General features: G+C 39.5%; 1 protein-coding gene across 1 annotated transcript in view; it reads right to left on the reverse strand.

Annotated features, from left to right (window-relative positions):
• Positions 1-25,651, reverse strand: part of BRF1 (BRF1 general transcription factor IIIB subunit) — a 172,230-nt gene that overhangs the window by 96,825 nt on the left and 49,754 nt on the right. Inside the window, exon 4 of the mRNA XM_005520067.3 lies at positions 6,348-6,379. Within this exon, the coding sequence (XP_005520124.1) occupies positions 6,348-6,379 (32 nt within the window). The remainder of the gene's footprint in view (positions 1-6,347; positions 6,380-25,651) is intronic.

Consider the following 25,651-nt stretch of genomic DNA (forward strand, 5'->3'; position numbering starts at 1 on the left):
TTTCTACTTCACCCACATCATCAGTGTTTTATGACTGACTTCAAGGTGCAGGCAATGCATTTGCACAAAATAATAAATTAAAACAGAAATTATAAATGAGGGAATTTCTTTTGCTCACAACCACATTTCTTTGTAGTTTCTGGTTACTAACAATTTAGAAAGAAAGCAAAATGTACAGTATAGTCCATGTTTTGTATTGTTTTCCTCATGAAGCTCACACATTTTTAATGCCAGGGTCACAAAAAGAATCAGGAACATTTAATTGCTTCCAGTTTTTCTGGCAAATTAGTACAAAAAAAAGACTTCAGGCCCTCTCAAACAATATGGTTCTCAACTTCAAAAGTTAAATATTCACAGGTTCTGGGGCACTTCTCATAAATGAAAAAGACGGCGTAGACTTCACCCAGAAATCTGTAATTCAACTGAACTCCTGAAACATGATATTTAAGATTTCCTGGGTTTAGTGCAAGATGGCCCTTTCACTAAGATTTTATTCCACTATCACTGATTTCTAGTCACACACATACACACACGCATATCCCGTGATAGAAGAGATATGATATAAAATAAGCATTTAGAAAGGGTCTTTCTTTACTCTTGTCATTTGGTTTTTCTGTACTCCATTAAGCTTAGGAAATTAAGAGAATTAATTTAGAGGCCTACTTTAATTTCTAGTTCTTTCTTCATTAAGAACTTCTTATAAAAATTCATATACTCCAATCCATCAAAAGCTTAACGTTCCAAATTTAGAATCATATGACATTTGCATTTATAAAACCTAATTTTATATGAGTTCTTAGAATGGTGAATAAACAAAAATGCCCTTCTAAAAGGATGTATCTGGCTTAAGCTTGAATTGGTGCAGCTTTAAAGCTTACCACATCAACTTCAGCCTCTTTTCTCCTTAATTTAAAAGGATCATACTGAAAAACAGTATTTCTCCAAACTCTCCCCAATCAAAACTGTTGAAGTGAGACAATTGTTTTGTACACTTCCACTATACCACTATATGACTTGTGCTCTTTTTTTGCAGATTTTCACCAGACACTAAAATTTCCTAAACCTGATACAATCACTAGGTTTAAGCATCAACATCTAATGCAAAAGAGGGGTGTCAACCTCTGTTGGGAGACTTAAAATATCTGCATACCCTGATAGCTTTCACCATATTCTCATACATTCAACTCATATTTAACAGAGTAAGTTTACAACAATGTGGACCCATCACGGATTATTTTATTTTTTTAAAAAAAGGCAAAACAAAAAAACCCAAGTGACTTCTTTAGCAGGAAGACATTTTTCAGACAAAGATGTGCTCACCAAGGCACTGCAAAACACTATTTTTAAAGGAGACCTTAAGATTCTCTAAGATGTTGTCCTTTACCAGTAGTTAATTTCTGTTCTCATTATCAAACACATTATGTTAATTAAAAGGGGCATTTAGTAAAGGAATGGCTTCCAATTATTCAGTTACATCTTCACAACAGGATCCTTCTACTTGTTATGCTCTTTGCCCTTCACAGTATTTTTTGGAGACAGTCTTTTCATTTCACATCTGTCAGTCATCAGACACTGATTTAAAAGGGACACTTCCAGAGAGACTCTTATCCTTTCATAATTTCCTCTTGCTTTCACATCATGCCTGATCTGTTCACAAATACCAATATACTTCCACTTTCAGAAATAACAACAAACACCTCATTTCCAGTAACACAGGAATTTATCAGCCTAAGACCTTCCAGAATTTTAAACTCTCTTGGGAAACAGGGTATCTCCCATTCATACAGTTACCAGGTTACGCTAACTTCTGGACAGTAGCAAAAGAATAAAGCTGCCACCATTGAATGGAAGGTTTTGTTTGACCGTAGGCTCCATAAAGTTTTAAATCAATAACCCTTCCACAAGCAATTTCCAAAAAGGCTTTTCAAGAGCATAGTGTGGCATTCTGGCAAAGTACCACAAATGGTGAGACAGTGGTTAAGATATTCCTCTAGAAAGACAAAGACTGGGCAGTTGGAACACGATGGGAATTCACACTGTGAAACATCCATGGCTGCTTGCCTAAATAATTAAGCAAGCATGAAAAGCAAATGAGTTTTTAAGGAGAGTGTCTGTTGCTGGGGAAAGAGGCACCTGTGGTTATTTGATTCATTATTAACATTTCTAGTGTAGTAATGCCTGAAGGTCCCAACCAGGTTGTTTAAATTAACTCAATCAACAGCAATTTGCATAGGGGCAATAAAGGCAAATACAGTCAACATGTTAATAACTTTAAATGAACAAAGGGTATTAAAAACTGAAACAAACCAGTACAGTCTTTAAAAGAATACTCAATTTTACCTTTCTCAATGCAATAAAATGAAACTTCGTATTTTTATTTTTTTTTATCCATACTGCATTTAGAGCAGTCAAAAGGTAACACAAAAATACAAACAAGTACAAACTCAGCTTGTCAGGCTGTCATTCAAAAGAGACACAAATCAAAATTGAGCAGCTTCCCTCTCATACTGGGCTTTAAAGCACTGCTTCAGTCTGGGGACTCCAAAGGAGACTCTCCTGCTTATCACATCCATGGCAGCCCTGGAGTTCTTCCTCCAATACCACAGCAGCACAATAAGCCATTATCAAACCATCTATGCAAGAAAGTTAAAGAATAATAATTTACAACAATCATAGAGGAGTCAGGGAACCCAATGCTGCCTTTAGATTAAATAAATGAAAACAAGTGTTCAAAAGTAACTCACAATAAAAATCCTTCTAGACATGCAAGTACTGTTACTTGACTAGACAAACTGCAGATGAAGAAATAGGAGTGAGAGCTGTGTTTTGAAGTGGAAGAGAGACCAGTCAAGTACTAGTTACTGATTTTCACTTGTGCATCCTCTTCCCTTACCTAGGACCACAGTGTAGTTCAGGTTGGAATGGATCTCATCAGTCTCCAGCCCAATCTCCTGCTCCAAGCAGGCTCAGCCACAAGAATAGACCAGGTTGCTCTGGATCTTGAGAGCCTTGATGGATAAAAACTTCAGAACTGCCCTAAGCAACCTGTTTCCACACTTGGCTGTCCTCATAGTGAAAAACCTTTTCTTGATATCAAGTAGAGACATCCCATTTTAATTAATTACATCCATTGCTGTTAATTTTCCTGCTGCACTCTCTTATAAAGAGCCTGGCTCTTCAGATGCCTAAGATCTCTTCAGTGAACATCAGCCTTGTTTAACAGCAGGACACATCACAAGGCACTATAAAAATTATATTCTACTAGTCTTAAACTGGGGATCAGAGCACTGCCGATCCCTCTCTCCAAAGTCTTTTATGACCCCATTGCAAAGGCCATGTCATTAGAGATGATAAGAGACTAAAAAAAACCCCAGCCATTCCTGAGGATGAGAAAGGCAGCCTTTCACCACACCAAGATGAAACTTCAGCCAAATAGTTCCTCAGGTGCAAGGAATGGGATGCTTGGAAAGATGGGAGAAAACCTAAACTGTTCAAAACTTGGCCAAGGCTAGACAGGCTTTGCAGCTCTCCTAAACAAGCTGGGCCTGTCGCTTAGATTGGACTAACAAAAAAGCAAACAAAAGGCTTGATTGCAGACCTCTCTAAGGACTATATTTGCAAGTAAAATGCAGGATCTGAAAATATAAGCAAGCACTTTCACTGTCAGAGACTGATGATTGGTCGTCCTTCTAACTCAATCAACAAGCAGCACAACTGCTCGGCACAAGGAAGGCGCCTGATTTGTACCAGTGCTCTGGACATTTTCAGTTCATTACAGATCATGCTTTGAAGTCCAAATGTATCAGAGGCATTCTGGATCCAACAACACTTTCAACAGGAGATTTTTAAGACATTAGATGTATTTCACATGAAGATAAAAAACCAAGGAAACTGCCTTTCAAATTAAAAAAAAAAAAAAAGACTTTTTGTCTTTTCCCAAGATGGCAGCAATTTTGAAGCTCCAAAAGTTATTATGAAAATGCAGCAGTTCCCCAGTGGAACAAGACAAACTCCCACATCTCAGTCATCAGCATAAGAGGAAAACTGATATGACTTTTTACACAGACTGCCATTAACAGTGAAAATTAGTCTCCTCTATTGCTAAGTTTTAGCAGCACAATACTATCCTAAAAGCACATTACACTGTAGGGGACAGCTTTTCATTTTTTTAATATTTTTAAGTCCCAAAGTAACTCAAGAAAAACAGGAAGAGAGGTTGTAAAAGTACAAACCAGAGCTAAGAGGTCATGCTTCGGCTTCCTCTATCCCTTTAAAAAATAAATTAAAGACTCAACAGATCATCAAGAGTGAAAGAATATAAGACAGGTCTTTAAACAAACACTGAGTTGCAGGTAATAGAAGATTCAGGACATGGTTTAGTGGTGAACATGGTGATGGTTCCTAGCTGGATTTAGTAATCTTGGGGGTCTTTTCCACCCTTAAATGCACTGAAACTTATTTCAGGGTGTTCAGTAATTCAGCCAGTAGCCTCCATGAAGACAAGCTGTAAAGGATGTTTCATGTGGTAACTTTCTTAGAAAATTCCTGCAGCCAGATGGCAAAGAGCCCTGCAGGTACCTCACTTCCCACTGCAACTGAGCTGCATCAAGAAGATTCTGAAGAGTAATCTCAACATTCACTATTAGTTTCTAAGCAGGAATTGGTGCAGGTTAGCAGTAGCTTGTTTTTCAGACTTCAGATGCAATTTTTTTTGGTTATAAAATCAACATCTTTTCATTTTGCCAAGAAAATTGGTTATCTGGACCACTATGGTAATCTTGTACAGATTAGTATGAACAAGTTAAATAGTTTGGAAAGATAACACCACTGCCACTACTAGTACTGCTCTCAACTCTTCGTCCTTAAGGACATTTATATCCCAACTTCAGGATGGGAGAGCAGTCCTTGAAAAAAAGAGGCACTTCAAGGTAAAATAGTACCAACTAATGAACTATTTTTAATAAACTAGTTCTTTTTTTGCAGGTTTTGTAAGCAAAGACTGACCTAAAGCGGAATGTACTGAAATGTTATGGCTGGACCACAAATGTTTTGCTTCCAAGGTGGTATGGTTTATTTATTTAATTTTTTGGCTTGGTTTGTAGTTGTGGTTTTCTGTTTGGTTTGTGGTTTTGTTTGTGGGGGTTTGTTTGATTTTTTTTTTTAACAGACTTGGGGTGGGAGGAAAAAACTATCAAGCCAGAACCTGAAAAACTCATTTACGTATTCTTAAACAGGACTTTCTGGATGGGTAGAGTTAACAATAACATTCACCATTCCTATTTGCTCAGATTCACCTTAAAGAAGCCATAGAGCTCATCAGAAGACACAGTTAAATGCAGATCAAGATACTGAAATCTTGGATTTTTCTCTTTCAGAGGCTGATTATTTCCCTACCACTAATGTATTTCTGTCCCTCCCATCTCCTCAGTTACCCCTCTTTAACCTCTTGGTCCTCGTAAGTCCCATCTCAGCATCTTTCCTGGATGGAATGTACAGAGGGGAAAAGACAAATCATTCAATCTTCCTTGTGTGTTTCTGCTGACAACACATCTTTTCCTTTTCCTCTTACAGATACAATACCTCTTCTTCTAGTTCACATTGTGACTATTCTTCACATTACTGTGATCATTCTAATTCAAAACTGTCACCATGAAAAATTACCTGTGTTAAGAAGGAAACAAACCTCCCATTCTACACATGTACTGTTTGGTTGTAAGCAATCAAAATAATTCAGAGTTAGAAAAGAGAAAAAAGTTACTAAATTTAAGAATTAAAGATTAATTTGATTATTGCAATTCCAGCAGATTGCTTTAAGCAATAAATAGCCTTCAGAGGGATGCCATTTACTAAGACAGCTGGGAGGACAAAAATAGATGCAAGTAACCTACTCGCATTGTATGTAAAACAGTTGTAACAGAGAGAATGAGGGTAAGACAACATATGTCAGTAGAGCTTTCTATTTCCACAGACAGAGCAAGTTCGTATTTCTCTCAAAATACATTTTATAAAACACAGTTCTGAAGTGCACGAATACATTTACACAACATTACCTACCAAAAAGGTTATTTCTGTCTTAAACAACTGTTGTTTTAAAAATATGCAGCATCTGACCCTGTGCCACTGCAGTGACTCTGAATCCTGATGAAAGAATCATACTAACTCTTGCTATGTTGTCTGCAGCATTAAAAGCAAAAATTTTTTTTGACATTTAATTTTACTGAAAAATTATTCAGATTTCAAAACCCAGTGATTTTCCACTCAAAATTTTTAGAGAAAAACTAAAACATCTTAAACAATTAAAAAAAAAAAAAAAAAAAAAAAAGTCAAATTAAAAAAGAGTACAATACCTGAAGAAGGTCGCTGAGGTCAAGTAGCATGTCTGTGAAAGAAGTCAAGGAATATACATGCTTCTTGCATGTGACAGTATATCTTAATTTCATTTCATTAGCAAGCCAAAGAAAGGGAAGAAATAAACCCAGGTTAACTGTCAAAGAAACCAAATATAGGTTAGGTCAATTCACTACTTATGCTAACAGCCAACATCCAGTTAATTGGTCAGCTGCCCAAAACATCCTGCCAGCACCTCCTGAATTTACTGCTCAGCTTGTCTCTGTGAAATGATGGTCTCAAAGAACAAGCCAACCACTTGTGTGACCTGCAATACCCACCATATCCTGCAGCCTAAGAAAGACCCAGTGGTAAGGGGGTCCTCTGCTCTGCTCAGACTCCACCTGCAATGCTGCATCCAGCACTGGGATCAGTGCAGATTCCAGCGCAGGAAGGACACTGAACTGTTGGAGAGAGTCCAGAGGAGGCCACCAAGATGATCAGAGTGATGGAGCAGCTCTGCTATGAGAAAAGGCTGCAGTAATTGTGATTGTTCAACCTGGAAAAGAGAAGGCTTTGGGATGACCTAATTGCCTTCTGGTACCTGAAGGGAGCCTGCAAGAAAGATGGAGAAGAGCTTCTAGTGACAGGACAGGAGGGAATGGCTTCAAACTCAGCATAGGGTTAGACTGGATATTGGGAAGAAATTTGTTAGTGTGGGGGTGGTGAGGCCCTGGCACAGGTTGCCCAGAGAAGCTGTGGATGCTCCATCCCTAGATGTGTTCAAGGCCAGGCTGGATGGGGCTTGGAGCAACCTGGACTAGTGGAAGGTGTCCCTGCCCATGGCAGGGGGTGGAACGTGATGATCTTCAAGGTCCCTTCCAACTCAGCCATTCTATTATTATCTTATCTGTGGTAACTAAAACCAGCAATAGCATCAAGACAGAATACTCTTATTACACTTGAGAATATAAAGCATCATCAGTCTCCCATGCCAGCTTAGGAATCCAGAAACACAGATGGAAGAGCAAATTAATGAAACTGAAGTAAGTCCTCCTCTTCTATGAGGACCAATCAAAGATCTGGGAAGGGAAAGCTGCTTCGGCTACTCCCTTCCCCAGCCAAGCAAATCAGCTGTTACCTTTCAGTTTTCACTCCCTTCACGATACCCTATGCTGCTGCAAAGTATTAGGTCACCATCTACTCATTATGGGCACACTTGGAAAACATAATAGTTAAAAACAAGCCAAACCACTACAAGTTTCCATTAGATTTAACTGAAAGCAAGCACACTTATGAATGCATTGTCTAAACAGCATCCAAAATAGAGAGAGAGAGAAAAGAAAAAAAAAGAAAAAGGCATCATAACCCAAAGTGCAAAGGTAGCCCTTTTGCTGCTGTTAATGAGCACATGCCAGATCTCCTATCAGCTACTCAGGTGTGGCTTACATGCTGTAAAAAGGTTCTGGTTTTATTATTAAAAGGAGTGTCAAGGTAAAGTGTGAAAGAAGGGGGAGAGGGGGAGAGAGTGAGAGAATGAGGCAGGTGAAGAAAACATGTATGCAGGGCTGTATGTGAATTTTAGTATGCAGCAATGTGTTAAGAAATCCAGCATTAAATAAAATGCAGAGACTTCAGTGTAGTTTGGTGCATACTGTGGTAACGTTAAGTGTTAGTGAATGTTCTTCATGTAAGTCAGAGTAATACAGTGCACATTTCTAATAACATTATCAGCTGTGGAAGGAGAGTCATTCAGATAACACAATCAGTTTATACATAAACATTTTCCTTGTTAGGAACTTTTATCCTTGAGCATTTCTACTCTTAGTTTGCATATGAAATTGTATGAATATACTCCAAATTTGTTACAAAATGTAATACATTATGTTAATATTATTTGGTGGAAATTAATTTCCACATTAAAAACCACAGCATAGCTGGGTAGTTAATTAGCTGAAAATTCAGTATGGCTCTGAAAAAAAATCAGAAATCCGTAATAGGTAGTATTATGCAAGACATTACGGTAATCTGAAATTTTAACACAGTAAGGAAACTGCTAACAAAAACCATCTGTAAAATACACAGCTTAGAAATCTACACAGAGTAATACTGAATTCAGTGCAAATTTTTTGTAAAAATGAAAAAAGAGAAAATGGAAAGACTTTAGTAATGCAATTGCCAAGGAACCATAATAATTGTCAGCTCATCAAACAGATCTAGCAAGAAATCACTATGCCAATTTTGTGCTCAAGAAATATTCTAAGCCTGAAAACGTTCCCAGCTCATTATTGATTTGAAGTGCCTGATTATTCTATGCCCACCCTAAGACACCATCCCCAACGAGACAAAGTAAAATTATCACTTGTATCTGATAGATCCCACCACAATTTAGGAGGAAAAAAACCCATGAAACACCAAAAGAAAAGCATCTCATCGGTTATTGAGGCACCAAAGTGAGTAACTGAGAGGTCCTAGAGCCTGGCTGCTGTGCCTGGAGACAGGAGAAATCAGAATGAGTATCAGTGCCAAATGCTAATTCAGATTTTAGGTGAGCCAGAGAGGTGCTTTTCTAAGTTTTTTCAGTCATGAAATCTGTACACCAGAGTATTCTTCAAGCTCCTCAAACTGTTAAATACACTTTGATGGAAAATCCAAACTTACTAACACATTGCAAATGCTTAGGCTTTATTACTGGAAGGAAAACAACTCCACCTTTTTGTCCAAGAAGAAACAGAGAGCGTGGGATGCATTTATAGGGACACAGGATCAGAGCTAAGGAGCCGGGAAATTCGCTAGCAGGGTTCAGACAACTTTGAATCAGTTTAGAGCTACACCACAGATGCTTTAACATACAGTTCCCTTGCTCCTTAGAGAAGTTAGTTCAAATGTCCACCAAAATGGTAAGCAAAGGTCACAGTAAAACTGTGGTGCTTCTGGATTTCATTTAAGGTAGCCTCCAGCAATCCCTCTCCCTGATTAGATGTGCAGCTACTACAGCAAAGCAAAAGGGGAAACTTGAGTCATGCAGTAGCACTGGGTTGGCCTTTACTATGAATATTGTGGGCATGATTATCAGCAGGAAGTGGTTGTAAAAACAGGCTGTTGTTTTCAAACTCCTTTTCAGAGCTGGAACAGTTCAGGGGAACATAGAACAACAGCTGAAAACAGCAGATAATACTTAATATGTATTCAAAAATTATACAATCGTAAGATAAATGTTTTCTTTGAGGCTGGAAGAAAACAATGATCGTTTTACATATGGAGACTGCTGCCCACATGGAAAAGCCCCTAAAGGGATGGAAAGCTACTGAGTACTGTAGATATACCCATGCAAATAACAGGGCACAAGAGGACTTAGGTTATAAATGTGCCCAAATTAAAAAAAAAAAAAAAAGGAGAAGAAAAAGCATTAACAATTTTAACTGTTTTTCTTTTGCTGTTAATTCTTTAAGCAAGTTTCACCAAGGTATGCAACTGACTGTTCATCACTAGAAATGTCTATATGTCTAACTCAAGATGAGATAAGTCTAAAGTCATTATTTCAAAACAATTAAATTCAAGGGAATACTTTGGCCAACATGATGCAAAAGGTCAGATCGAGTGGCCAAAATGTTCCTTTTCTGCCTTTATAATCCAAAAATCTGTGGATAATATGAGAGCTCCATGATTCACAGAAATAATGATCTCATTCTCAGCACCAGAGGAAACAAAAGTTCATGAAGAAATGAATAGTACCGGAAACCTAAAACCCAAAATTCCAAAACAAGCAGGCATTTGTACTTCAGAGAGACCTACATTTAACATATTCCAGCAATCCTAAAGTACTTATGCAGCAAAATCCCCCTGATTTTCAACATCATCTAGCAGGAGGCAAACATGCCATTTGCAGGACTAAATTGTGCAAGATGCTCTTAAAATAACAACTATCATTTGCAATAAAGTTGTTACCCCTCCTAAAAAATATTTAAAAAATTAAAATCTTTAGTGTCTGAAAATCTACAATAATCATGAAACCTTCAGATTATTTCATGCTACCATTTCAAAACTCTTCCACTGTGTAGGGTGTCATATCTGTGAGACACAGGCCCATATTAAGAAGCAGGGAGAATACAAAGGGTCTAGCATTTATTTTATTTAATTAGTTAGTTTTCTTAAGTTACCCTTGGAAAATTTTTTACTTATTTTTACAAGCTTACTACAAAAGCAGCCATACCATGGAAGGAGGACTGGTGCCAAGGAACTGTGACTGCAAGCCACTCAGCAGAAATTTGACAGCCATAAAAGTCCTGCTGACCATAATGAAGTGTCACCTTTATTCAGCTTAAGCTAAAATGCTTTCTGATTCTTACAAAAACTAAAACCAGATCCATTAAATATATAAAATATTTAAACATAATCTCACTTTCTGTACTCAGCAGCAATTCAGCTGGTTGCAAATAAAATAGCAAAGCTTAATAAGAAACATGTCTGAAAAGCAAAGTAAAAAAAAATCTGAATATTAAAACAAAATTTCCTCAAGTTCTTAACGAAAAGAAATATTTGCAATTTCAGTGTCAGGGTTCTGGATAAACTAAATAACAAATGGGAACTTCCCAGAAGCACTTTCTTTAACAAACACATGGAGATAAGACAAAAGGGAGGGTGAGCACAGAAGTGGGGTGATGCCAGGGCGCAAAACTAGCGATAGCATTTGGCTAGCCCAGAACCCAGTTTCCAGCCTTTCAGATCAACACCCAATTCACAACCTTCTCCTTCCATCATTTCCTACACCATATGATTTCTGATTATGACTTATCAAAGTTGTACCTCTGCTGCTTTACAAACTTTCACCATTTTAATTAGCCATTGAGACTGACTAACAACACTAATTGTTTTAAGTAAACATTTCTCTTTCCAATGACACTGAACTGAAACTATTAGAAAGTAATACCCAAACTCAATTCTTTTGTAGAAAACTCATTTCTGACAACTCTAATGAAAGCTTTGCCTAGAGGCTAAATCCCCACAGACCCAGCTTCCAAAATTTCTTCAGTCTCCAATTTTGCCTCTGCAAAGAAGTCCACGTAGCACAGGCTGCACTTGAGTACACAAATAAAAACACTTAACAAATGAAACTGCTAAGCACAAATGCCATTTTTATAAAAAGCAATCCTTATTTCTGTGTAGATTAATGCATGATGAATAAAGAATTGCATTTTGGTCTGCTGGGGTTTTTCGTTCTTTGCACACAGCTGTATGACTGTTTCATAAAAGTGTATTGCTCTAAATTCTGTATTCTAAAATCCCCAATTTGAACACAAGAAGCAGTGCCCCACTCCTTCCCCAGGTCTTTCAGGATGTTTCTGCAGCAGTTCTCTTTCAGCACGTGCAGCCTCACTACCTCCATAGCTAAGGCAAAGTCAGCAGCAGTAATTCAGCATCGCGCAAGCACCAGGCAGATCAAGGAGCATACAAGTGTTTGGGGCTGCATTCAGTCTGCCTGATTCCCTGGCATTAACTGGAAGGGTTACAAGTGGGGCTTTCTGGTTCACCTAAGACCTGAACAGCCTTTGACACCAGTTCTCCCCACCTGCATCTCCAGCAGCTGCAGACAAACGTGGCCTGCTGCAGACAGGAGCAATCCAAGGCCTGCGAGATACATCAACCTTCAGACTCCAACGCACGTACAGTTCACTCTTTCCTAAATTACTTCTCCAGCTTTTCTCAATAATTGTCTTCAGAATCACTGCCATTTAGAGGAACATTTTCCAAAGCACCCAGGCTGGCTGAAAACGCAGTGAGTGTTCAGCACTTGTGAAAATGCTGCCCTTGGAGAGCATGGTCTTCAAAGAACTGGGGCTAAGCTGTGCTCCCAGTGTTACTGACTTCAAGTAAAAAACCTACTTTGTGGGGTTGTGCCAAGTATTTATATAGTCACATGTAAATTTCTAACAGTCACATGTAAATTTACAACACAATGCAACACAACAGAAAAAAAAAGTAAAAAATAAATTTCCTGTCTCAGAATGCTTGTACACAGTCAACTCGCAATTATACAGGGTATCAAAGGGATAAAATATGCAAAGAATATCCATACTAAGCCCCTGAAAGATAATCTAGTTAGTATATTTGCTTAGGGAAAAGAAAATTTAGGCATAGAATGAAAATGTAAATATTAATTTAAAAGTTCTGAGAGACATGAGGTTAATCTTCAACTTGAATGATGTGGCCATGTATAAATAACAGTTGGCTATATTCAAACAACAAAAAGTCTCCAAACAAGACAGAGAGACCCCGTCTCCTGAACAGTAAATTGAACAAGCACTGGTGAGGGAAAACAAGAGAGGTTGCTAGGAGAAGCAAGGTTTAAGGAAGAACTTAAAAGAAGAGCAGGGCTGGCAGATGAGAATGGGAGAGAGGCAGCAGGAAAGGAGCAAAGCTCAAGCTGCAAGGGGAAAAAGAAACCAGAATAAATTGTAAAATCACTGCAAAAAACACAAGCAGGTATGAAAGTGTACATCCAAATATCTGCACAGAGTGACAATCTGATAATAAAGTGGGCTTTTACAAAGAAGCTGAGAAGGAGGACATTGATAGTAAAGATTTAAGTAAATGTAAAGTTCAGTTCTCTCTCTTTTCTGTGTGTACAAAGTCTATAAAGGTTACGACTCTTGTACCAACAGTGAAAGAAAAGTTCCAAAGAAGTCAGAGGTGCACACTTAGAAGAACTATTCTGAGATGCCTCTCAAGTATTCAGCACAGCAGCAATGCACACATTTGGAAATGTGAAGCAGCTGGCTGAAAGAAGCAGCAAAGGAAAATCACTGCCTGCCCAGAGGTAGCAGAGGAAAACCAGCAGAGTCATTAGCCTGATACTGCTTTTTCAGAAAATTCCAAATGCAGGAGTTTGGAAATATGTAAAAATATGAAAAAGAGAAAAAAACAATCTGCAGTAATTAGCTTGATTGCAGTTCATTATCACCCCCTCCCCATGGCTATCTGTACAGCAACATGGCAAACCAGCCAAAGGAAATGTCTGAAATTAACAGTTTCTTTCTTTGCTTTTCTTTTTTTTTTTTTTTTTTTTTGACTGTTTTCAGCTGGATTAACTCCCCACTTCACATGTAACTGCATAAACACCTGGCCTGATAGAAGGCAGGGGATGGACTGAGGGAGGACTGAGAAAGCAAGGCCAAAGCAAGATAACTTCTTTCTGAAGCTGCACCAGCTCACAGTGGCTTAAAGCATTCTCCAAAACTAGAGCTTGAGAAAATCTGTCCATCACCCATCCCACCTTCTCAAATTTCTCTTTAAAGCTTGCACAGTTTTCCCAAGCTTGTTCCAAAACACAAAGACCTGCCTTATCTGAAAGAGAAGCCTTAAAGAAAGTATGGAGAAAAAACAAGTAAGCAGTTACTGCAGAGTAACTGCTTTATAGCAACCCAAAACGTTATAAAACTGGTAACACCTCCCTTGTTTTAAGTAGAAACACAGTTCCTGTGTCAGAGTTGTCACATTACTGCTCTGGTTTTACCCACAGTAAGCACTCATCTATACTTCTTTAAAAAAAAGTAGCATTATAGTGCTCAATTAGATCAGAGTAAAACCAAATTCTGTGGACACAGAATGTTTTACATTTCCCATGCCAGAAGCCAAGTGTTACATCTTAGCTTTCATACCCATACTGAGGCAAATGCTCTGGTATTAAGTGCTCCTGGGTGAATTATCTCAGCAGACCTTTGCTGGGATGGGAGCATGGCAGCTGCTGTCCCTGCACTGGGACATGCACACAAACTCAGATGCTGCTTTCCTGCCAGGATCAGTGGACTTGATTTATCCAGGCATAGGCATGATCTAATATCATACACATAAAACACTGTCACTCATTTAGCAAAAAACATTTCTGACACTAGAGCCTTTGTTTTAAGAGAAAATATGGCTCCAAAAGGAATGAATTGTATCCTTGCCTTTCCAAGGCTGCCAGCTCCTTAATGGCCTTTGGTGGGAACACAATGGGATGTGTTACATTTCCCACTCTCAAAGGTCTTTAAGAGAACCATCCCTGCATACATCACATAACACAATGACAAACCCTTTTCTACCAGATGCCCACAGGCACACACCTGCAGAAACCTTTCATTACCTGAACTGCACCAAAGGGAGCCCTTGTGTTCTGCAAGTGGGCACTGCAGGAATACCTTTCCTCCTAATGCTGGATTCCTGCTGATCAGAAAACTTTACCTGGGCAGGCGGAAGAGCTCTCTGGGTTCTCACCCTCCCTCATACCCACAGCACTCCACTGGGAAAATGTCAGGTGTAATGGCTCTATGGATGGCTGGATCTCTCTTGGGGCATGGGTGGAGCAATGCTTCCACAGATGCTACCAAACTGTTAATTACTATTCTTGCAGTAATCAAAGTTCAATTAAAGGCATTACAGTAACTCACAGCAACATCCCAAATCACCTGTGTTTCTTACAGAACCTGAACTCAGCTCACCAGCGCTGCTTGGAAGTCAGGACAACACTCCACTTTTACAGAGACTGAACTCCTCAAAGCAGCCTGGTTTAGGTATTATCAATAAAATTAATACAAATGCATGAAGCTAAACTGATGCACTGCATTGGTGGGTTAATAAATCTCAGCCTATGCTTTCTACTTAAGAAATGCCTACACCAAACCTAAAAAAAGATTCCTGCATGCTCACTGTAGCAGAAAACTACGTAAGTCATAACAGCACTGAGGTATGATGAATTTGGTTTTTATTACAGAGTTGCTTTATGGTTCATAAATAGAAGCATATCCCAAATGAGTTACTAATAAAGCATTTTACTGAATTATATAATAATGCAACTTGCACTTTAAAGTACGACTGGAGGAGTGTTCATGGGAGGTTTATTTGGCAATAGGAAAGTAGAAAACTCAAATTACCTCCTTGGACAGCTACCCAGGTATCTTGGGATATGATAACAGACAGAAGCACTGAGTTAGCACGTCTGAATTTACCAACCTGTGGACAAGATGCAATATGCAAACATGTCCTCACTTCTACTTCCCAGCAATTCACAAGTGAGAGATTGCCTTTAGCTGTCACTGGCAGGGTAAGAAGATACGCTGATACTTTCTGTTCAGCCCAACTGAGCAGAGCTCAGTAAGAACTGAATAAAACCAAAAAAGAACTGCAACAGCTTTTCTAACTTTCAAAATACCAAATACCAATTTAAAATACCTTTCAGGGCTAGGTACAAGTGATGCATCATAACTTGAAATGAATACAATTCTCAACATGACATTCTCTTCAAGGACCTAATATACTGGATTTTAACGTTAAAACAAATTTATGTCTCAAAATGTTGTCTCTAGAACACGATTAAATTTGGTCCTTGAACAAGCATAATAGAGCAGGTGGAGAGACAAGTTTGCATATCTGAGATTTTAAAGGCATCTAACTTTTCAGGGAGTTCAATTACAAGAATAAATCTTTGAGGTGTTCTATTAAGCAGGGAAAATACAGTCACAGGCATTTGATACACTTTGTATTTTATCTACACAAAAGGATGGGAAACAAATGCTTCCCTTTGGGAATCTATCTTTCCCAAGAAATTGAAAGGCATAACCCAGAGGGAATCTTGGCTGTGCCTCAGGACTCTGGATTTCTGTTTCCATTTTTGCCACTGCCCAACAAAAAACATTCCATCCTTTATCATGTTTTTATAATGAAGATAACAGTTTCCCCTTCATTGGTAAAATGCTCTGAAATATTCTGATTATCTTACTACTATAATACACATTTTGGCTCTGGGGTTCCCGAGTTTCCCCAGAAGGCCAAAGAAACAAGCTTTCAAATGTATTGCAGCTATAATACCCTGGCAGGAGACTAACTTTATGGGCAACAATTCTTTTTCAGACCAGCTCCCTGCCTTTGAAAGACCCAAGCTACATCCTTTCTACACAAATCAAGAAAGAAATTTGTCTCCCTGTGCAAAACATGCAAAAGGGTTTAACAGCTAAGAGATATCCTGAACTTCTTACAATAAAGAGATGCAAGAGAAATCACAGATTCAGTCCCTCCTTTCAAGTATGACAGTCCTAATTTTCATGCTTTTATTATCCAACACACATACCACCTCCTACAATAACTTTAAAATACTTTATTTAGTTTAATATTTAATTCAATTTTGCACCAATTTGCTCTAAAATCACTTTGTAAGCACAGATATCAATTTTCAGTGTCAAGAAAAAAAAAGTGAGTGCAAACTCCTTTGTTATTGGTTACACATCTTTATGAAGGGATGATTAAGGATGAAGGAAAACCATTTATTGGGGCAAGGTGTGCAGGGAGAACAGAGGGTAGGAAGGAGACAGAACACCCACACTGATATCCTACTGAAAACTCAGGTATTCAGTAAGCAATCTGGTACAATTCACTTGTCAAAGATACTGGAATTCTGCTGGCATTACTGTCAATATTTCCTTCACTTAGGTAGGAACTCTCAAAGCATCTCACGACAATGTTGCATAGCATCAGTTAGTGAACATACTGAAGTTAATTTACTTGCAAATGGTATTTCTCATATTCTTAAAAGTTAACAACTTTCATTAAATAGCTTTAATCAAGCTGGAAAATAAGGTATTTTCCGAAGTGTCATTTTAAACTTTTATCCTTTTATTATCTTCTTTTGAATGCTGTAGCAATGGCAAGCACTTATCTCATGTCTCGCTTACAGCACAGAGACTGCTCTGTCATTATCAGTTTTTAAGAAGCTGTAAACTTATCTCAGCGGCTGGAATTCTTCATGAGAGAAAGCAAAAAAAAAAAGTCAGTAATGATGTACATATCATGTGCCTCTGGGAAAATAAAAACTGCCAGTGATATGCTGGGAAAGATCTCCTTAGACACCTTTCACAGCGTCTTGCAGTAGTTTTATTGTAACCCAGCAGTGTGATTTCAAATAACATTATCCAGCACGCTGACGGCAAACTCCTAAAATACAGCTCTGCTCTGAACAACAACTGAGAATGCTATTGTGAGCCTCATGTTTACAGCTGCTCACTGATTGTGTCATATTTGCAAAGCTTTCAAGAAAAATGATCACTTTTTTCTCACCACTGAGATTTATAAATTCAGCCTAGAATTTTACTAACAAGCTCAGTGCAACACCAGAGCTAGTGCAGAATTTGCTCCTCTTGGAAATTTTAGCTAAAAATTCCAATGTATTTAGCCAATATACTTGGAAAAGTATAGTCTAGTGTCTTAGAAAAATTAAATATAAAGCAATACGTACAACAGGGTTCCTACATTACGGGAGGCAGTAGTAAGAGGTATAGATGCACAGAGGACACAAAATTATTTACATCTTGATGAACAAGCCACTTTGCTTCCCTTCTGTGCCTCAGTTTCTCCAATCAGAAGATGAGAATACTGACCTTCTCCATAAAACACTACAAATTCTACACCTCCACCAACAGGATCCTCAGCTAGAAGGAGGCAAACTGGAATTACAGTCCTACTGCCACAACTGTTTAGGCATTAGGTCAAGAGAATAATATATAATTAATAAATTTGTAAGAAAAGAAACACACAGGAGTAACCTTACAGAAGGAAGCTGAACTACATATACTCCCTCTCTAAGCTTGGCCATTCACCTACAAAAGATTCCACTTGTCTGCCTTTCTCCTGGCCTCACAATTCTTGTGTTTCAGATTGCACAGCAACAACAGCTTCAAAAGGAGAATGGGCAGTGTTCAACCCTGACACCCCTCTCAGCTTTTAACTCCCCTTACAGAAGTAAATCTGGTGCAAGCCAGGAGCAGGTTTAGTCACTCTGAAATTAAATCAATGAGCTTTGATTTTAGCTTCAATGCTGCTCATCAGAAGACAGATAGCTCCAGACCCCGAGCGAAGAGAAATTCTCCATGCAGAGCACCAGCCAAAAAATCTGCTCTGTGCACAGACAAAGCTCAGCTGCACCCCTGTGCAAAGTGTCACCTACCCACCAGTTTCACATGGCCCCCAACCAACACCAGCTCAGGGACACTGGCACTGCAATGGAAGTGGCTCACTGTGACTTCAGCAAAGCTGAACACGTGTTCTGCCAACGTGTTCTTAAAGCCAAGTTGTTGAGACATCATGGCCTGGCTTGCTGGCCTAGGCAAGCATTAAATTGGCTGCACTGCCAGGTTTGAAGGGCTGTGATTAATGGTACAAAGTGCAATTAGCAGACAGGTGCTGCAGGCATCCCTCGGGGACAATGCTGTCTCCATTAGCAGGGAGACAGGGAAGCAGAGGCACCCCAGGCAGGTATGCAGATGGCACCAAGCTGGGCCAGCCGTCCTACAGCAGAGGAGAGAACTGGAGAACTCGGCTGACAGGAGCTGCATCTCTCTTTCAGCTTCCTAAAAAGCCTCACACGCAAAGACCGAGTAACCCTTTGCTACAGTACGGGCTGGGGCTGACCAGGGAAAACAGCTGGCACAAAAGAGCTGGATGTCCTCACAGAAAAGCTGAGCAGCAGCCAGCAGCGGGCTCTTGCACTGAGAAAGGCCAAACAGGTACTGAGCTGTGTTAGCCAAAGTGCAGCCAGCAGTCCAGGGAAGTGGATATTCCGCTCTACTGACCACCAGTGAGGCTGCACCTAGAGAGCCTTGGTCAGATCTGGGTTCTCAAGTACAACAGCAGAGTGACGCTGATATGGTTGAGGGGCTGGAACATGTGATTTACAAGGAAAAGCTGAGAGAGCCAGGCTTGTCAGCCTGGCTTTAGGAGACACCTAACACTGGCTAATGAGAGGGTACAGAGAAGAAGGAGCAAAATTCTTCTCAGAAGCAAACTGTAACAAGAAAAAATCTGTTTACACATTTGGAAAAAAACATTTGGAGTGACAGTAGCAAAGCCCACAGAGAATATGACGTGTCCACTGCTAAAGACGTTCAACATTCCTTAGGAATCAACTGAGGATGTAAGCAGGGAATGGAGAAATTACTTATACAGGCCCCTTCTAATCTAAATTATTCTACATTTCTGCATAGGACACAGGCTTTTCTACATATTTCATCACCTTCAGATACATTACCTATACAAACATTTCCCTGTATCACACTGCTGACTGCTGAAGAAACAGTGGAAAATACATTGTATTGTCTTTCATCCTATCCAAGAGCCTGTCAGTAGGAAGGACTGTTGTAATGAAACACTTCTGTCAAGCTACACTTTGAAGCTTCTTTTATTGATGCTGCCCTCATGTTGTGGATACTACCTCTCAGCCAATGTTCTCAGCTCCTGATGGTGTTCCAAATTCTCCAGCTGGAGCAGAAGGAAAGTGACCAGTTCACAGCTCTGCTGGGAGGGCTGCCAACATTATCAGCAGAAATCAAGGACTGGATAATTCTCTTGTTTCACCATTGAATGACTCTGAGAAACAGCTGAGACACTGAAGCCACCCATTCAAAGTCAGAGGAATGAGTACAGCAGCAGTCAATACTTGAGTTGCTTTCCTCTGCCAGAGGGAGAGTTTAGAGTCAAGGTGAATGATAATAAATATTAAACTGAACATTGACAAAAAATATTTTTCAGCTGAAAAACTATAACTGAATATGCACTGGAAATAATTATTGGCAATGAACTGGGTCCTCCAGATGTGACAAGAATGCAGTGATCTGGAGTCCCTCAGGGACAGCAGCACACATGCAGTCCATCTGGTGCATCCTCTAGAACACTGATCCTTTAAGGATCAGAAGTTTCCAAATGGAAAAGAAAGTTCAGCTTAGATTCTGCAGAACTTAAAAGCACTCACGTGGGAAAACCAAACTTTGAACTCCACATAAGTACGAACTGAATGTTCTCTGATCCCAGGTACCAAGTGAGAGGCAGCAGCTGAAACCTCCCGATGTCTCTTTAAAATAAGACTTCCTCAGTAATGACTAAAAATTATTTTGCATTTCTTTCCTCCTTTCCCCGGAGATAAAGGATGGTCCGCTGGTGATTTCAATGGCAAATTTCAAAAGAAATAGTCTCAATTTAGACAGCCCAGCTCTTTTGCCCAAAAGCAAGAGTCACAGAAAAGCATCTATAATCTCACATAACTATATAGCTCTTATAGAGCTATAATATATATTACAGCTCTTTAAGCTCCAAGCCTTCAGAGCAGGATAGGCAGAACTGCATTACTTTGAAGCCATGGATTCATTAAGGAAAGGAAAAAAGTGTATTTTTAATGCAAGTGAACTAGAACAGGGCAAAATCCTTGCATAGCAAGGGCACGGTGGTGCTTTTTCAGAAATGAGCAGGTTCAGTAACCTCTCAAATTTTCTGCAGTCTAACTTGAAACACCAGCTCCTTGCTTGCCCTAGAGTTGTGCCACACATTACAGCCCTGAAATGACAAATCCAACTTTGTTTTCCCTGAAAGCTGCAAGGCCACTACAGGCACAATCAAAAGTTTAAAAGAACAATTGCATAAGGAAAAATACTGTAAAATGGATAAAGTGAGAAATTCTCCTGACAATAAGACAGAGGCAATGTTTGGAGTTCTGTTTTTTATATAATAAGGACTTTTCCATTTTGGTTAGTACATGTCACATTGCTGAATATGAATTTACACTGCATAGTTTTCTCTCCATATTAAAAATATTATAGCCTAGTAGAAGTTACATGCTATTTTTTGTCCACAGAAACAGACTTCTTTTTTTTCAGTCTATATATCTCCCCTCTTTCAAAATTCGCTTTCCATTATGACATATGACAACATAAAATATATTGTTCACTATTCCTCCTTGCTTATCAACACAAAAGGAATCTGAAGAGCACTCAGATTTCTACTCCCTGCCAAAGCATAAGCTGAGACTTTATTTTTGGGAGCCAAACTGCTCCTTCATTGAAGAAACAGCAATATATCTCCATTTAAAAAAATACTGATTAGCAACTCTCATAGCACTTTACTAACACATGCAGTCAAAACATCACTGAGACTACTGCATTTCTCCCAAACTGGAAGGATGTTGAAAACTTAAATGATTCACTTACAGCTGATCTAAAGATGAGAGCTCCACAATTTATGTTTTATTGTCAAATGTTTAAAGCATTAAATCTAAATAAAATACACAATACACAAGCTTCAAAGCACACGTTATCTTTAACATCTTATTTCCAATTAGCAAGTCAAAATAAAGAAGACATGGGGAACATCTGGCTTCAAAAGAAAAGCTCTGGAAGAAATCAAGATTTTGGTTCTTTTGGGCCTCATTTAAGGCTGTTATTTTCCCAGACTCTCGAAACTGCATAAGATGGAAAGATTATTCTCTCTCAAAGAGGGGAAAATAGCAGACATACCATCATGTGATTGAGTATTACATCATTCATACTTACAACAATACTGAGCCAGTCTGGCAGTTGAACTGAAAAGACATTTTCTTTTGCCTTCAAGGAAGGACATGGACTTGCCATAAACACAGGGAAAAGTTAGAAAAGGCTCAGCTCACCATTGTACTTGGCATGAATTACAAAATGCTAAAAATGTTTCATTGAGAAGCAATTCCAGTATGAGAATTTGCGTATGAAAACTACATCATGCACACAAAATCCTAGTGACAAACATCTGAAGGAAAGAAGATAGCTCTTGAGAAGGACCTTTACCCATTTTTAAAAGGCTTATACTTTACTAGGATGTAAGCAATCATTATCAAGATCACTTTCAAGATATAAGGCCAGGTCAGGTGTGAGAATGAATCCTATTTTTACAAAACAAATTTGACAGGTAATATTGTTTCTCTGATATATCTTCACTTTATTCTTAAGACATCAAAAACTGCAAGACTGAAAAATCTGCGTAAGACTAAACAATAGGATGAAAGTGGACAGAGTTTGAGAAAACCTCAAGCTAAAATATTTGCAGATAGCAAGCACAGAAGGGCTTATATCTCAATGCACTGGCTTTTGTTCACTCTATTTTGCATTACTGATCTTAATTAATCTAATAAAATGAATTTGTGTTCTGAGGCAGCATTCTTAGTGCATTAAAATTCAAATACACAATCTTCTATTTTAATGAAAAAGAGCATTTAATTTTCTAATTGACTTTTAAACTCTTAAAATGCATAAAATATTAGTGATGGCTACAACCAGAAACATTTTTCAGTGACCGAATCAAAAATATCAATCATAATTGATCATGTTTGCTATGAGGATTTGTTTAAACAAAGCATCAGGTAACACTTTTTCTTTTTTCTTTTTTTAATTTTTTTTTTCATTAAGAGGGGCGTGGCCATGAAGGGAAGGAAGGGGAAGCTCTCCTCCTCATGCCACACCATATCCAGCACATCCTCTGACAAAAGCAAGAACAGGCTGCACAATGACCAGCTGTACCCCACTGTTTTTATTTAGCTGGTGTTAGCAACATATTAGCTCCCATCAGGTCAAAACACCACCCACTTATAATTCTGGTTTTGCTGACATAAGCCCCAAAATTCAGATGCAGAGATAAACCGTATTAAGCAGAAAGCCAATCTAATTATTTCCTCTTTTAAACAAGCTTTAAGAAGATTGTTAAATATTTATTTTCACAAGCATGCAAGGATTGCTGAAGGTCAAAGACATCAGAGGTGTGATCCGTTCCTTATCATCCCTCCTTTGTATTTATTTCCCTGGAAGGAGGCCTCCTGCCATCACACTTCCCTCCCCTCATCCATCACCCAGAACCCACCCTGATGTTGTTCCCGTGGTTATCTCCCATGCCTCTGCCACCACCTTTCAGCTTCACTCCCTCTCAGTGCTGCCAGTGAGGGCTGTCCCTTGTATTTCTACCATGGAATTACTGATGCCTTTCTATCTCTCCTGCTCCCAGCTTCTGATTCTTTCCTTGTTTCACCTTTACCATGAGAATATCTCGTCAGTTCAGACACCCCAAACTGGAGAATAATTACTAAGAGGACAGATCATGCAATTCCTTTACATTAATTATTGTTTTTATGCATGCAGTAACAGACCAGGATTGCACACATTAAAAATCTGGCTCAGATGCTTCTGCTGTAAGTATTTCTGGGTTACACAAGGCCTGACATGGTGATGGGGCACAGGGTTGCCAAACACATCTCCTACCCACACATCATGTAATTCAAGCCCACAGTGACAAAGGCTTCAGTGAACCTACTCCAGAAGCCTGTCCCTTCATTTCAAAAGGCAACAGTGATTCTTGATTGTCCCAGCACAGGAAGGTATGATGGACAAGGGCAAAGGACCTCCACAATTAAAACAGTGTAGGTGCAGCAGCTCTACTGACTGTAAACCCCAAGGTTTTCAGCAGTCGTAGAACACCCTGAGTTCAAAAGGACCCACAAGAATCATCAAAGTCCAGCTCCTGATCCTGCACAGGACCCCTCAAGAATCACACCATATGTCCAAGAGCATTGTCCAAATATTTCATGAGCTCTGTCAGGCTTTGTGCTGTGATCACTCCTCTGGGGAGCTGTTCCAGTGCCGAGTCACTCTCTGGGTGAAGAACCTTTTCCTGATACCCAACCCAAACCTCCCCTGGCACAGCTTCAGGCCATTCCCTTGGCTCCTGGCACTGGTCACCACAGAAAAGACATCAGTGTCTGCCCCTTCTCTTCCCCCACAAGGAAGTTATAGGCTGCAATGAGGTCTCCCCTCAGTCTCCTCTTTTCCAGACCGAACAACCCACAAGATCTCAGCTGCCCTTTTTATGGCTTCCCCTCACAGCCCTTCACCATCCTCGTGGCCCTCCTTTGGACACTCAACAACTTAATGTATTTTTTATATTGTGGTGACCAAAACTGCACCCAGGTTTGGAGCTGAGGCCACCCCAGTGCTGTGCTTTGAGAAAAAACTGCCCAGAGAGAGACTTGAAACACTCTGCTCTGTAAAGCAATAAAAGTATTTCTGCAGACAATTTCAAAAGAGTAATATTTTGACCTTTACTATTCAAAATTTCCCTTAAATGAGGAAAACAAAACTATCAACACCAGCCAAAATACATAATCTTGATAAGCCATCTTGTGACCCTGTCCCCCTCTCCACCTCTGCAGATGGTTTGTTTAATGCTGCATTATGGAAAAGCTGACAATTTGAGCCACCTGCTGTGTACCAACATCCTGAAAGGAAAAAAGATGGTCACCCCTCCACACAAAAGCTGGTGAGAATTTCATCAGTGAATTTAATGGGGCATGATCAGGTCTCCCCTTGGCAGGACCAAAGGTCAAGCTCTATTTTATCCAGAGTTAGTAACAAGTGAACAGAAAAGCAAATTTTCAGAGTGTGCAGTTCTTAAACAAAACATTAGCCTGAGCACACACATATGCATGCAAAATTGCAGTCCTCCTGCTTCTTCTGGATGATATATTTAGAAATCCTATTAGCTGGAGAGATCAACATTCTTATCTGAATTTCCAGGATGCTGTAACATGCAAAATTAGAGCAGCTCTCTTAAGTGGGTCAATTATCACTACTGCACTTACAGCAGCTTTTCCCCTCCCTCCCTGCAGCATCCGTAATGGGCACTGAGCACAAGGATTTAAACAGTCAGATGTTGAGTTGACACACACCACAATGTAAAGTTCCCTTCCCCTTTTATATTTTCAGAATCTTAAAGGAACAAAGGAAATCACCCAAGTACAGAATCTCCACATTAAAATGGCAGTCTCCCAGCAGAAAGCTTCGATGACTTCCAGAACAGGGCACCCTGCAGGATAATTCCAGTCAGCAATCACACTCACTGTTTTCCTGCCACATCTGAGTCAGGCACAAGTAAGGATTATGGCTTCCCCCTCCAAGGGACAAGAGGAGAACCTGAGGGCCACTAACGATGTGCCCAGCCCTGTCCCCCAGGGTAAAGGGCCACACAACCAGTTTGAAAGGCTTCAGGTTGTTTTCTCAAGAAGGAATTCTCTTTAAAAAACACTGCAAACCACCAGACACAGGTGGAGCAATTCAAGTACCCAGCACCACTTCAGATGGTACAAAGACATCCAGAGGACCTAAGGAAACACGGGCTCTCCTGCAACACAGCTGGAGGCCAGGTGAGATACCTGAGAGGCTCCTTCTGCCTCTCTGTCCCACTGCTGCCCCCCCCCATGAGCAGCCCTGGCAGTAAGGGGATGCAGCAGGGAAGAGGACAGAGCCACACAGTGAAATACACAATCTCAATGAGCACATGGAAAGGAAAATTTTAGTTTCTCACCAACTGGAAACACAAAACATGTCATTCTCTCAGCACCACACTTGCTTTATACGTACCTCTTTATAGGGAAAAAATGTGTGAAGCAGCACTGCAAGTGAAAGATATGAGTCTTCTTCATTCCATGGAAAAGCAGACTGGATATGCAGGCTTCAGGTCA

This window comes from Pseudopodoces humilis, chromosome 7 (assembly GCF_049639895.1).
Source record: "Pseudopodoces humilis isolate 2021_Gansu_Grassland_sample_001 chromosome 7, ASM4963989v1, whole genome shotgun sequence".
Lineage (NCBI taxonomy): Eukaryota > Metazoa > Chordata > Aves > Passeriformes > Paridae > Pseudopodoces > Pseudopodoces humilis.